This window comes from Oncorhynchus gorbuscha, unplaced genomic scaffold, assembly GCF_021184085.1.
Source record: "Oncorhynchus gorbuscha isolate QuinsamMale2020 ecotype Even-year unplaced genomic scaffold, OgorEven_v1.0 Un_scaffold_645, whole genome shotgun sequence".
Classification (NCBI taxonomy): domain Eukaryota; kingdom Metazoa; phylum Chordata; class Actinopteri; order Salmoniformes; family Salmonidae; genus Oncorhynchus; species Oncorhynchus gorbuscha.
Window position 1 is genome coordinate 387,601 of NW_025745751.1, and position 13,916 is coordinate 401,516.

At 44.8% G+C, this 13,916-nt stretch overlaps 1 protein-coding gene across 1 annotated transcript; it reads right to left on the reverse strand.

Moving 5' to 3' along the window:
• Nucleotides 1-251: 251 nt before the first annotated feature.
• On the reverse strand, nt 252-2,406 carry LOC124019645 (myosin heavy chain, embryonic smooth muscle isoform-like). The gene is made up of 3 exons (XM_046335048.1): nt 2,307-2,406; nt 1,578-1,750; nt 252-1,472 (listed from the first exon to the last, which is right to left on the reverse strand). The coding sequence occupies exons 1-3, from the start codon at nt 2,352-2,354 to the stop codon at nt 1,316-1,318; spliced, it is 378 nt and encodes a 125-aa protein (XP_046191004.1). The 5' UTR covers nt 2,355-2,406; the 3' UTR covers nt 252-1,315.
• Between the last annotated feature and the right edge of the window lie 11,510 nt (nt 2,407-13,916).

Consider the following 13,916-nt stretch of genomic DNA (forward strand, 5'->3'; position numbering starts at 1 on the left):
TATAACACTGGTTCACACCAACACCATGGGAGAGGTGCTTATGGTATAATATGACACTAAAGCTATGAAACTGGTTCAAACACTATACACTTTTTTCTCCTCATGTCTTTATTGAGAAGTGTCTTTCAAGAGAAACAGATAAACCTTTTTCCCCAAACTTTTTACGATTTAAAATAATAAATGCCTCAAATATGTAATTAGTCATTTACAAAATGGTCATTTATGTTTAACATTTAATAATCAAGACATCAACAAGTGTGCATATTCAAATTGATCGATTGCTCTTCCCTGAACCTGTCACACCCTGACCATAGTTTGCTTTGTATGTTTCTATGTTTTGGTTGGTCAGGGTGTGATCTGATTTACCCTTCTGTAAATCATGCTAATATTATTCAGCCATTTGTAATGCATTGAAATTAAGGTGACACGAGATGTCAAAGAGACCTTTTTGACTTAAGTATTTTGTACATGGTACAGAAAACATAACTGAATAGCCAGAATTATACATTGCAATATTATAGTATGACAAGCACACATTTGGGCTGTCTGTCTAAAAAAAAGGCCTTTGCTCCAAGTCTGACAAACCTAATTCCACATATTATCGTACACCACTTAAAGTAGATTGATATGTCAAATATAAAATGGTGGGTTATTGGACAAGGTTATATTGGTTAAGTTAACAGGGTCTTTTGCTGGTCATATATATAGGGGGAATGCTGAGGCAACATGGCGTGGTACAATCTAATTTCCTACAAACCTGCTACAGTTATTTTTATACTAAATTAAGTGGATTGCAGTATCTCTATGACAGTAGTGGTTTTGATGAAAACATTTCGGTGGGATCATCATTTAGGCTACTTTGTTTTACATATCCTGGTCCAATACTGTATAATCATGAAAGACACATGTTTTTACCGACTTGTGTGCAGTTGTCCACCTGTGTGCCAGTAAACCAGCTGAAATGACAGTGGTTAATTCTAGCTAGAGGGCTGTTTGATTCTAATGGCTGTTCCAGGGAAGTAGCTTAACATCATTATGGTAAACTCCTGCTATTTGTTTTCGAGTGCCGATGCACACTCAGACGCCTATACAATTTAAATGCACTTTTATCTGCAATTGATGTTAAAAAACGAATCCAAGGCTTGATGTGCGGTATATTCATAAGGAGGAGATTATGGATTTGCTTGGCCCTGCAGCTTGTCATAGAGGGGTAAGGCAGAGTAGTGGGGTCCACTGCTGGTGTCTGGGGTTAGGAGGACAGGGGTAAGGTTTGTGGGGCGGAGGCCTTGCTGCGTGTGGGCTGGAGGGAGCGCGTCTACTCTGGTTGGGGAGCTGCTGGCGTCTCGTTGGCATTGCCGTCCGTGGTCTTGTTTTCCACCTCATCGTCGGATAGGAGGTCGAGCGATGTTCCCTCCACCTGCAGCTGACGCCTGCCTGAGCGGCTGGAGGAGAAACTGATGGGGCCTCCACGCCTGCAGGGGACAGAGGGGGCCAGGAGAGGTATTAGTAACGAGGATCATCAATTTGGCCAATATACACAACTGTCTGTGTGTGCGTGTGTGGAGGGCTCTAAATACCTGAGGCGGCTCTTGAGTGTGTTGACCTCACGGCTGAGACCCTCGCTGCTCTCAGTGGCATCATCCAGCTCCCTCTGCAGCTTCCTGCGGTAGGCGTTGGCACGTGTGGCCTCCTTCTCAGCCTCCTCAAGCTGCCTCTTCAGCTGCTTCATGCGAGTGTTGGCCTTCTCCATCTGACCCAGCCAGGTGTCACAACAGACATCAACAATGATGAACAGTCAATACTAATACTTACAATACTCAGCAGTCCTATGGTCCAGTGGTTACTGGAAAGAACCTACTGTAGGAAAGACTCCCAATCCTAAATCTTCACACCTATCCAATGCTGGCCCACCTTTGCAAGTTGTACTGAATTGGATAGAAATCCTTCTTTAGCTGTGGAACATCTTAAAAATGGACTATGCAGAATTCACCTAATTTCTGTTTGTGTCATAACAAGCAGTCATTGTGTAGAGAATCCATAACCAAAAATATATATATATTTTCAGCTGTTGTACAAAACCGAAAGTAAAAGACGCAAAAACTAAACTTAAGAACGGAAAGCATAGAAATGGAGCACTTAGAACAGATCTATCGCTTCTTAGACTTTTTTTTTGTGTTTTTTTTTTTGAATGAGAATTAAATATCTATAACTCAAATGTCTATGTTAATTTGGTTAAGTCTCCCAAAAAGTTACATATTGTAGCTTTAATATCTGAGATGTCCAAACTTCCGTGACAAGCTCCTCACCTGTTCCTTGTACTGGTCGGAATGGCGGCGCTCGTCCTCCACCTGCATGCACACCTCCTTCAGCTTCTTCTCTGTCCGTCTCACAAGCTAATTGGCCGCTGCTCCGCTCCCTGATAGGAGGACAGAGGAATGAGGTCATAGGACAGTTAGAGCACCACAGGAACCGCACTGTAACAAAGGCTGTCAGTCATAGATCTTCAAGTACATCTCTTAAGATTGCTTTTGACTCATTACATTGATCACATTAACATTTAGATCACATTCAATAACCTCTCTTCCAACGGGATGAGCTTGTTCTAAGGCCCTCATGAACTCCTCCTGAGTCTTGGTCTACTATTTCACCTTGTCTAATAAGGTATGGAGTTGTTATAAGAGAGTTGCTGTGTTTCTCACTTAGCCTCCTGCTCCAGCTGCTCCTCCAGCTGCAGTATCTTGGCCTCCAGGGCGGTGATGGAGGCCTTGAACCGGCTCTTCACGGAGCCCTCCAGCTTGCCCAGCTTGGCCCGAAAGTCCTTGTTCTGCCTCTCCAGCTGCTGCCGCGCATTTTCACTCTTCTGGGCCATGCTGCGCTCTGCCACAAGCTCCAGGGTCAGGGTGTCCACCTGGGGGAGGAGAGGGGGAAGAGAGAGGTGGAGAGAGGAAAACAGGGAATGAAGGAGAGAGGGGAAAGTGAGAGAGAGATAAGGGTACTTTTTATGGTAGGGCTGAATAATGGATTGTTCCCTGGTGGTAGTAGGATCTACAATCTACTCTGCGAGAACAAATTATGCTTTGCATTTATGTCATGATCTGTTGACAGTTGTGACTGGTGTGGCAGTGACCAACTGGGTTTACAGAACAGCAAATATGCAACAAATTTACTAATGTTAGTATTTTTGTTTAGTTTACAGTCACTAGGCAGAGTGGCACCTTTTCAATGAGGTACGGTCAGAGATTAATAGATCCATCTGTGTTAAGGTGCTCCTAACAGTATACGCTGATGAAGACAGCTTGTCGGTCGTTAAGGTTGGATATTAGGTTATTAAATGATTGAGTCTGTGCTAGAGTGTGCAGCTCTCCTTTTCAAAGGTCCTCCTAACAACCATTGCAAAGCTATGTTCGATCTGTATCAGATCAGCGTCAACTGAAGTGGAATAGGCATTTTACATTCCATAATTGTAATGATTCTCCTCGTAGGTGGAAGGAGGAGAGGACCAAAGCACAGCGTGGTAAGTGTTCATCTTATTTAATGATGAACGAACACTTCAAAATACAAAACAACTAAGTGAAAACTGAAACAGTTCTGTCTGGTGCAGACACACAAAGACTGAAAATAACCACCCACAAAACACAAAGGAAAACAGGCTACCTAAATATGGTTCTCAATCAGGGACAACGATTGACAGCTGCCTCTGATTGAGAACAATATCAGGCCAAATACAGAAATAGAAAATCATAGAAAAACTAACACAGACAATCCACCCAACTCACGCCCTGACCATACTAAAACAAAAGACATGCAGACACACAAAGACTGAAAATAACCACCCATATAACACAAAGGAAAACAGGCTACCTAAATATGGTTCTCAATCAGGGACAACGATTGACAGCTGCCTCTGATTGAGAACAATATCAGGCCAAATACAGAAATAGAAAATCATAGAAAAACTAACACAGACAACCCACCCAAACTCACGCCCTGACCATACTAAAACAAAAGACAAAACAAAGGAACTAAGGTCAGAACATGACAATAATAAAATGTTACTCTAAAGTATCTTAAGAAGATAGAAGCTAATAAATATGTTTTATGTTTACTGTATCTTGTATAGGCTGTAAATGTGTCTTTACGTTTGTCTCTTAATGGCAGCACCAATTCATCGAGTCAAATTCTGTGAATGTTTGAATGTAGGCCACTTGGCCAATAAAAGTTGTTTTGATTCTGATAGACAGTAACGTTACTTTGAATCTCCTAGTCTCTTCCCATATCCCATACAATCACACGTCAGTGGCCCAGGGAGCGTGGGAGAAAGACCAATTTGTATATTTTATGAAATAGGAATAACTCTGAATACACAATCAATTAATTTTGTCAATTATTTTTCAACATTTTGGTGTGTGTGATTTGTTTACTATTTATGCTGGTAACGCTTAGACAGGTGCATCATAATTTGGTTTATGACATCACAATGTGAAATGGGCAACATATTTTGAAGTTCTGTAAAATAAGGCACAGTCTACAAATACACTGAAATGGGATGTTTGTGTTGCTGTAAAAAGGTATGTGTCAATTCTGTGCTAGAATTTGTCTAATTCTGTTACAATTTAGAGTATATTCTATTCTTTTCAGCTATGACTAGTTGTTTCATTGTCTATTTATTTGTGCCAAATGGCAGGATTTGGGACAGAGGGTATAACTGTATGGTTACAATGGTTTTATTTTTATAAACATGTATTTTTGCTATTTGTTAGCCTATGATACAGAATTCAATATGATTGGGTGACGAGTTTATTTTATGGTCAGATCATGTGGTTTGGGTGTGACATTTGCTGCTAGTTCAAATATAACATATATAATGTTTCTCCAAACAGAAAAAGAAGTGCAGAGTTCGCCTCGGGATTGGGAGCCGCTGTCCATCGCCGTTCCCAATCCCACCCAAACTGACGTCATTGGATGCCAGCATGGTAACTGCGTCAGTTTGGAAAAACCGGGAGAAGAAGAACGTAAAGGATCACCACCAACTTGATTCTTCCTTTGTCTCTTCTTTCCATTTAAAACCGTCTACAACATCTCTGACGCCCCTCGACCCCTTGTCTGGCCGAACACCAATCGGCACTCCCTCACCCCCCTCACCCCCTGGATCCCCTGTCAGATCCCCTTCCACTCTCTTCAAGTTCTTCGGCCTCTCTTCCCTCTCCTCTCTCCACATGTCATCTCTCTCTTCTTCTTCTTCTTCTTCAGTGGAAGGATCAAAGAACTCCTCCCCTTTTAGTGCTTCTTCTGTTTCCCTGGCTGTCTCAACTCAGTTTTCCTCCTCCTCCCCTGCCCCCCAGTCCTCCTCTCCAAACCCCCTGGACCACCATGGAGAGACCAACAAAGACAGTGAGACTGCTAGGTACTGCAGCCTGATATCAAATTTCATGCTAACCAACACCATTAAATTGAAATGAAAAAGCCAATATAATATAGCTAACATAATGCATATGTCTGTGTGTCTTTACAGAGATCTTATGAGCTCTGAGGTCAAAGAGGTGGGGGCAGTTGTTCCACAGACAAAGAGAATGGTACCCCTATTTGCTGGCATCGCAGGTCTGTAAACGGGTGCCATTTTTTGGTGCTATTTGTCTCAATTAATCTTTGACAAAGCTTCTCTCTTACTGCTCTCCGTCTCTCGGTCTCTCTCTGCAGAGGCCTCCATTGACCTGAAGGCTTCCTCTGTCTCCTTGGAGAGGTAAGTACTGTAGACAATAGCCACCTTCATCTCACTCAACTCTACATAAGAGTGGTCCCTCACACCATGACATGCCTGTACATTAAAACAGTGTTCAAACAGACCGATTGGTGTTGAGCTACTGCTACTGAGGCCTCTACCCTGTCTCTCTTCCTCCAGGCCATTGGTCAGGTCTCGGGAAGCCATGGCTCGCCTCCCCAACCTGTTCAGCAAGAGTAGCATCCTGCTGGGGGAGCAGAGCTGCACAGGCGAGGGCGAAGACAACACCAAGCTCCTCGGGTAAAACACACACACATCTACACACACACACACACACAAACCTACTCTTATCTCTGAGCTCTGCTTTTTGTTTTAAATAATTCAGTGTGGTACTCAGAGTTATCTAGTGTTCATGCCTTACAAATCCATTCGTTAGTTTACCTTTGGTCCACAGTTCAGATATTAGTGTGTAACTGATGGCTTCTTTCCCACAGGTTGCCTAATATTGGCAACACCTGCTTCATGAACTCTGCTCTGCAGTGCCTGCTGGGGCTGCCAGCATTTTGCAGAGACATCCTGAGACAGCAGAACATCTGGAGTTCCTCCCCCTCCTCTAAACTGCTATGGTATACAGCCTCGCTCTCACCCTCCTGTCCCACCTGTACACACACTGACCCACCCACCTAGACGCTTATAGTTACAGTACACAAGTTCCGCCTCAATGTATGTGTCAGTGGAGGCTGCTGAGGGGAGGACGGCTCGCAATGATGTCTGAAACGGAGCAAATGGAATGGCATCAAACACATGGAAACCATATGTTTGATGTATTTGCCATTACCACGAACCCGTCCTCCCCAATTAAGGTGCCATCAACCTCCTGTGGTATGTTTATGTATGTATGTATGTATGTATGTATGTATGTATGTATGTATGTATGTATGTATGTATGTATGTATGTATGTATGTATGTATGTATGTATGTATGTATGTATGTATGTATGTATGTATGTATGTATGTATGTATGTATGTATGTATCTCTCTCTCTCTCTCTCTCTCTCTCTCTCTCTCTCTCTCTCTCTCTCTCTCTCTCTCTCTCTCTCTCTCTCTCTCTCTCTCTCTCTCTCTCTCTCTCTCTCTCTCTCTCTGGATGGATATTGTCCTTCGTACACTCTTAGTGTCTCATATGATCTTTAAGATAAAACCACACCCAACTCAGCTTCTGATTAACACCAGAGATGATTTCCTGTCACAGTCAGGAATAAGTTGAATCATATTTGATCAGAAGCTAAAGTAGAAGCACAGAGCTAATCTGTGGCCAAGGTGAGAGAGTGAAACCTGAATGCATGCTCTTTGTCTCCCTCCACAGCTGCTTTGCCAAGTTACATCAGGCCAGGCTTTCTGGAGGCACTGTTAATGATAAGAACAAGGAAAATAAGAAAATCCTTCAAACAGTCAAGCGCTGTCTTTCCGTTGTCAATGAGGACTATGAGGAAGACTATGAACAGGTAAGATATTATTTGCTAAAAGACTCACTTAACAATAAACCTGGGACACGTGACAGTGTTTTTCCTCAGCTCTGTTTCAGTTGTAGTTGTTGATGTATTTTCTGCTTCTTTCCCATTCTTCTCTTAGGATGCCCATGAATGTGTGTTGCTCCTCCTCTTTCAGCTGAAGGAGGAGGGTATGGCATTAAAGGGCTCACCAGAGCCATACACCTGCCCCGTGAAGCAGTTAGAATTCAAGCTGAACACTTCCCGTACCTGCACCAGGTAACAGCTGTCATTTGTATACGGTGTACCTTGATGTCATCATCACATTTGTGAGGAGGTTTATTGTCAGCATAACATGCAGGATACAGAGGTAAAGCATTAAGATAGTGTGTAGAGGGATCAAAAGGTTTGTGTTGGATAGCTGATGCATTTCTCTCCGTACTTCTGAAGCTGTGGAGTTATAGTTTATGGTCAGGAGGATTATAATCACCTGTCACTGAGCCTGAGCCATGACCTGCCACACAGCCTGGACCTCTACTTTAAGGTCAGCACTTAGCTTAAACCAAGAGTTAGTATGTCAAGGAACACTAACATTAATGTCATAATGTTTATAATTGTATTGCTATCCTTTGTCACCTAGCCATCTGCGTTAGAGTGTGCATGCAGGATGTGCTCAGGAAGCACGGCATCTGTGACTAGGCACTTCCTCACGCTGCCCCGGTGAGTCCCCCCATCATCATCTCAGATTGCAATTGACAGTCCTGATCTAACTCACCAAACTGGGTTATTGATTTGAGTACAAGACTGATTCCTGTCTGTCTGTCTGTCTGTCTGTCTGTCTGTCTGTCTGTCTGTCTGTCTGTCTGTCTGTCTGTCTGTCTGTCTGTCTGTCTGTCTGTCTGTCTGTCTGTCTGTCTGTCTGTCTGTCTGTCTGTCCGTCTGTCTCCGTCTGTCTGTCGTCCGTCCGTCCGTCTGTCGTCCGTCGTCCGTCTGTCTGTCGTGTCTGTCTGTCTGTCTCCGTCGTGTCTGTGCCTGCCTGCCTGCCTGCCTGCCTGCCTGCCTGCCTGCCTGTCTGTCTCTGAGCAGGGTCCTAATGCTTCATATCAAGCGATTTACTGCAGGCAACTGGGAGCCAGAGAAGGTGGATGATCCCATGTCCATCCCTGCAGAAATAACCCTCCCAGCCGTATGTGGGAAGACAGCCCATGTCCAGTATGGAGCCAGGTTGGTTTACACTCTGTTTGGGGACATTGCACATTGAGTTGCCAACACACACCTTGATTTTCACACACTAGATATTTATTTTCAATGCCATCAATTTACACAGGGCAAGCTCCCTGGGGAGAAACAACATGGACAACACACCTGCAAACTCCCGAAAGGCACCCTTGAAAGACCAGGTAGGACATTGTGTTACTGACATCATGCAGAACACCCTCTCATGAAACAGGACTGTTGAGGAAAGCAAGTCGGAAGCTGAAGTTTAGAGTTTATTTGTTGATAGGTTTCCACTTCAATTTGTGGTTTGTATTTACACTATATTTGATATACCCCCACCAGCTTCAAATTCCTCTGAGCAGCTAGAGAAACCAGCTGACAGTGAGAAAAAGCAGCAGGCAGCCGCTGTGGTGAGGAGAGAGAGAGAGAGGGAGAGAGAAATAGAGAGAGAGAGAAAAATAATTAACAGATAATAAGATCCAGTTGAGATAGTGGGCGGATCAAGATAAGGCAGTTATAGAAGGAACCCCTATCCTGTAGACAAAATAACTATCCTATTATTAAATGTGTTTCCTTACAGAGACACCAGCCAGACAATATCTACAAATTGTCAAGTGTGATCTCACATCTGGGAGACAACATGTATACAGGTATGCAGGCACGCAGGTATGCAGGCACGCACACACAATTATGAAAGCTTAATGTACACTCTATTTTGTTTCCCTTGTTCCCTAGGCCACTACATCAGTGATGTTTTGGACAGCTGTGGCAATGGGTGGCTCTGCCTGGATGACGCACATGTCTTGAGGACAGATGAGGCCACTGTGCTGAAGGCGATTGCACAGACTGCCTACATCCTGTTCTATGTCTGCAGGTAAGGCTCTAGGTCACAAATATGAGAAAAATCTCACAAATGGAGTCAATGATGACAATGAGTCATCAAGAAAAGGAAAAGTGTTTACCAAAGCTAGAAAGATGATTCATTGACCACACATTAAGAGTTATCCCTTTAACCTGTAATCCCTCTGTATGTGTTGTTTTTCAGACATTGTATGTACATGTAAGATCTCCCTGTCATTTCTCATTGAAGTGGAGCAGGTGAAGGAGACCAGGCCCCTCACTACCAGGAGAACCCATCATTAAACTAAGGGAGAGGCACAGCTGCTCAGGGACCACCTGGAGTAGCACGTATCACACACCAAGAAACATCAGATTAATCGAATTAGGCTGCCCTACACCACCATCAAGCTGCCCTAGACCACCATCAAGCTGCCCTAGACCACCATCAAGCTGCCCTACACCACCATCAAGCTGCCCTACACCACCATCAAGCTGCCCTACACCACCATCTATCTGCCCTGCCCTAGACCAGCCCTAGACCACCATCAAGCTGCCCTACACCAACATCAAGCTGCCCTACACCACCATCAAGCTGCCCTACACCACAATCAAGCTGCCCTACACCAACATCAAGCTGCCCTACACCACCATCATGCTGCCCTAGACCACCATCAATCTGCCCTAGACCACCATCAGACTATCCTAGACCATTAGGACATCACGCTGCCCTACACCACCTAGACACCAGGCTGCCCTAGACTACCAGAACACCAGGCTGCCCTAGACCACGAGAACACCAGGCTGCCCTTGACCACCAGAAACAACAGCCTACACCACAAAGCATGTACCCACTCTAGGCCATCTACTGTATGTTTACAATTATAGAAATATAAAACATCTCACCGACCGAGTGCAATTAATGTTATTTTGCTATACATGGCAGTGAATAAATGTGCCTGCAGTGCATTCAGAAAGTGTTCAGATCCCTTGACTTTTTCCACATTTAGTTAAGTTACAGCCTTATTCTGAAATGGATTCAATAATTTTTCTTCTTCTCATCAATCTACCCCATAATGACAGCAAAAACAGGTTTTTAGATTTTTTTGCAATTTCATGAAGAAAACATAAAGCTAAACTATCACATTTACATAAGTATTCAGACCCTTTACCTAGTACTTTGTCGAAACACCTTTGGCAGCGATTACAGCCTCAAGTTTTCTTGGGTATGACGCTATAAGCTTAGCACATCTGTATTTGGGGAGTTTCTCTCATTCTTCTCTGCAGATCCTCTCAAGCTCTGTCGGGTTGGATGGGGAGCATCGCTGCACAGCTATTTTCAGGTCTCCAGAGATGTTCAATCAGGTTCAAGTCCGGGCTCTGGCTGGGCCACTCAAGGACATTCAGAGACTTGTCCCCAAGCCACCTCTGCGTTGTCTTGGCTGTGTGCTAAGGGTCGTTGTCCTGTTGGAAGGTGAACCTTCGCCCCAGTCTGAGATCCTGAACGCTCTGGAGCTGGTTTTCATCAAGCATCTCTCTGTACTTTGTGCCGTTCATCTTTCCCTCGATTCTGACTAGTCTACCAGTCCCTGCTGCTGAAAAACATCCCCACAGCATGACGCTGCCACCACCATGCTTCACCTTAGAAATGGTGCCAGGTTTCCTCCAGACATGGCGCTTGGCATTCAGGCCAAAGAGTTCAATCTTGGTTTCATCAGACCAGAGAATCTTGATTCTTGTGATCTGAGAGTCTTTTGGTGGCTTTTGGCAAACTCCAAGAGTGCTGTCATGTGCCTTTTACTGAGAAGTGGCTTCCTTCTGACCACTCTACCATAAAGACCTGGTTGGTGGAGTGCTGCAGAGATGGTTGTCCTTCTGGAGTTTTCTCTAATCTCCACAGAGGAACTCTGGAGCTCTGTCATAGTGACCATCAGGTTCCTGATAGCTCAGTTTGGCTAGGTGGCCAGCTCTTGGAGTCTTTGGAGTTCCAAACTTCTTCCGTTTAGGAATGATGGAGGACAATTCCTTCGACCTCATGGTTTGGTTTTTGTTCTGACATGCACTGTGAACTGGGACCTTATATAGACCTTTCTTATACAGGCCTTTCTAATCGACCTGGCCGAGGTATCCTGGAAGGATATTGATCTCATCCCGTCAGTAGAGGATGCCTGTTTTTTTTAAATGCCTCCCTACCCATCTTAAATAAGCATGCCCCATTCAAGAGATTTAGAACCAGGAACAGATATTGCCTTTGGTTCTCCCCAGACCTGACTGCCCTTAACCAACACAAAAACATCCTATGGCATTCTGCATTAGCATCAAACAGCCCCTGTGATATGCAGCTGTTCAGGGAAGCTAGAAACCAGTATACACAGGCAGTTAGAAAAGCCAAGGCTAGCTTTTTTAAGCAGAAATTTGCTTCCTGCAACACTAACTCAAAAATGTTCTGGGACACTGTATAGTCCATGGAGAATAAGAACACCTCCTCCCAGCTGCCCACTGCACTGAAGATAGGAAATACTGTCACCACTGATAAATCCACTATAATTGAGAATTTCAATAAGCATTGTTCTACGGCTGGCCATGCTTTCCACCTGGCTACTCCTACCCCGGTCAACAGCACTGCACCCCCCACAGCATTTCGCCCAAGCCTTCCCCATTTCTCCTTCTCCCAAATCCAGTTAGCTGATGTTCTAAAAGAGCTGCAAAATCTGGACCCCTACAAATCAGCCGGGCTAGACAATCTGGACCCCTTCTTTCTAAAATTATCTGCCGAAATTGTTGCCACCCCTATTACTAGCCTGTTCAACCTCTCTTTCGTGTCGTCTGAGATTCCCAAAGATTGGAAAGCAGCTGCGGTCATCCCCTCTTCAAAGGGGGGACACTCTTGACCCAAACTGCTACAGACCGATATCTATCCTACCCTGCCTTTCTAAGGTCTTCGAAAGCCAAGTCAACAAACAGATTAGCGACCATTTCGAATCTCACCATACCTTCTCTGCTATGCAATCTGGTTTCAGAGCTGGTCATGGGTGCACCTCAGCCACGTTCAAGGTCCTAAACTATATCTTAACCGCCATCGATAAGAAACATTACTGTGCAGCCGTATTCACTCTTAGTGTCTCATATGATCTTTAAGATAAAACCACACCCAACTCAGCTTCTGATTAACACCAGACATGATTTCCTGTCACAGTCAGGAATAAGTTGAATCATATTTGATCAGAAGCTAAAGTAGAAGCACAGAGCTAATCTGTGGCCAAGGTGAGAGAGTGAAACCTGAATGCATGCTCTTTGTCTCCCTCCACAGCTGCTTTGCCAAGTTACATCAGGCCAGGCTTTCTGGAGGCACTGTTAATGATAAGAACAAGGAAAATAAGAAAATCCTTCAAACAGTCAAGCGCTGTCTTTCCGTTGTCAATGAGGACTATGAGGAAGACTATGAACAGGTAAGATATTATTTGCTAAAAGACTCACTTAACAATAAACCTGGGACACGTGACAGTGTTTTTCCTCAGCTCTGTTTCAGTTGTAGTTGTTGATGTATTTTCTGCTTCTTTCCCATTCTTCTCTTAGGATGCCCATGAATGTGTGTTGCTCCTCCTCTTTCAGCTGAAGGAGGAGGGTATGGCATTAAAGGGCTCACCAGAGCCATACACCTGCCCCGTGAAGCAGTTAGAATTCAAGCTGAAGACTTCCCGTACCTGCACCAGGTAACAGCTGTCATTTGTATACGGTGTACCTTGATGTCATCATCACATTTGTGAGGAGGTTTATTGTCAGCATAACATGCAGGATACAGAGGTAAAGCATTAAGATAGTGTGTAGAGGGATCAAAAGGTTTGTGTTGGATAGCTGATGCATTTCTCTCCGTACTTCTGAAGCTGTGGAGTTATAGTTTATGGTCAGGAGGATTATAATCACCTGTCACTGAGCCTGAGCCATGACCTGCCACACAGCCTGGACCTCTACTTTAAGGTCAGCACTTAGCTTAAACCAAGAGTTAGTATGTCAAGGAACACTAACATTAATGTCATAATGTTCATAATTGTATTGCTATCCTTTGTCACCTAGCCATCTGCGTTAGAGTGTGCATGCAGGATGTGCTCAGGAAGCACGGCATCTGTGACTAGGCACTTCCTCACGCTGCCCCGGTGAGTCCCCCCATCATCATCTCAGATTGCAATTGACAGTCCTGATCTAACTCACCAAACTGGGTTATTGATTTGAGTACAAGACTGATTCCTGTCTGTCTGTCTGTCTGTCTGTCTGTCTGTCTGTCTGTCTGTCTGTCTGTCTGTCTGTCTGTCTGTCTGTCTGTCTGTCTGTCTGTCTGTCTGTCTGTCTGTCTGTCTGTCTGTCTGTCTGTCTGTCTGTCTGTCTGTCCGTCCGTCCGTCCGTCCGTCCGTCCGTCCGTCCGTCCGTCCGTCCGTCCGTCCGTCCGTCCGTCCGTCCGTCCGTCCGTCCGTCCGTCCGTCCGTCCGTCCGTCCGTCCGTCCGTCCGTCCGTCCGTCCGCCCGCCCGCCCGCCTGCCTGCCTGCCTGCCTGCCTGCCTGCCTGCCTGCCTGTCTGTCTCTGAGCAGGGTCCTAATGCTTCATATCAAGCGATTTACTGCAGGCAACTGGGAGCCAGAGAAGGTGGATGATCCCA

Coding starts and splice junctions, on each gene's coding strand:
- LOC124019645 (XM_046335048.1), bottom strand. CDS start 2,354: ATGCAGGTGGAGGACGAGCGCCGCCATTCCGACCAGTACAAGGAACAG. Junction 1,751..2,306: donor CCGACCAGTACAAGGAACAG/GTGAGGAGCTTG, acceptor TGGCTGGGTCAG/ATGGAGAAGGCCAACACTCG. Junction 1,473..1,577: donor ACACTCAAGAGCCGCCTCAG/GTATTTAGAGCC, acceptor TGTCCCCTGCAG/GCGTGGAGGCCCCATCAGTT.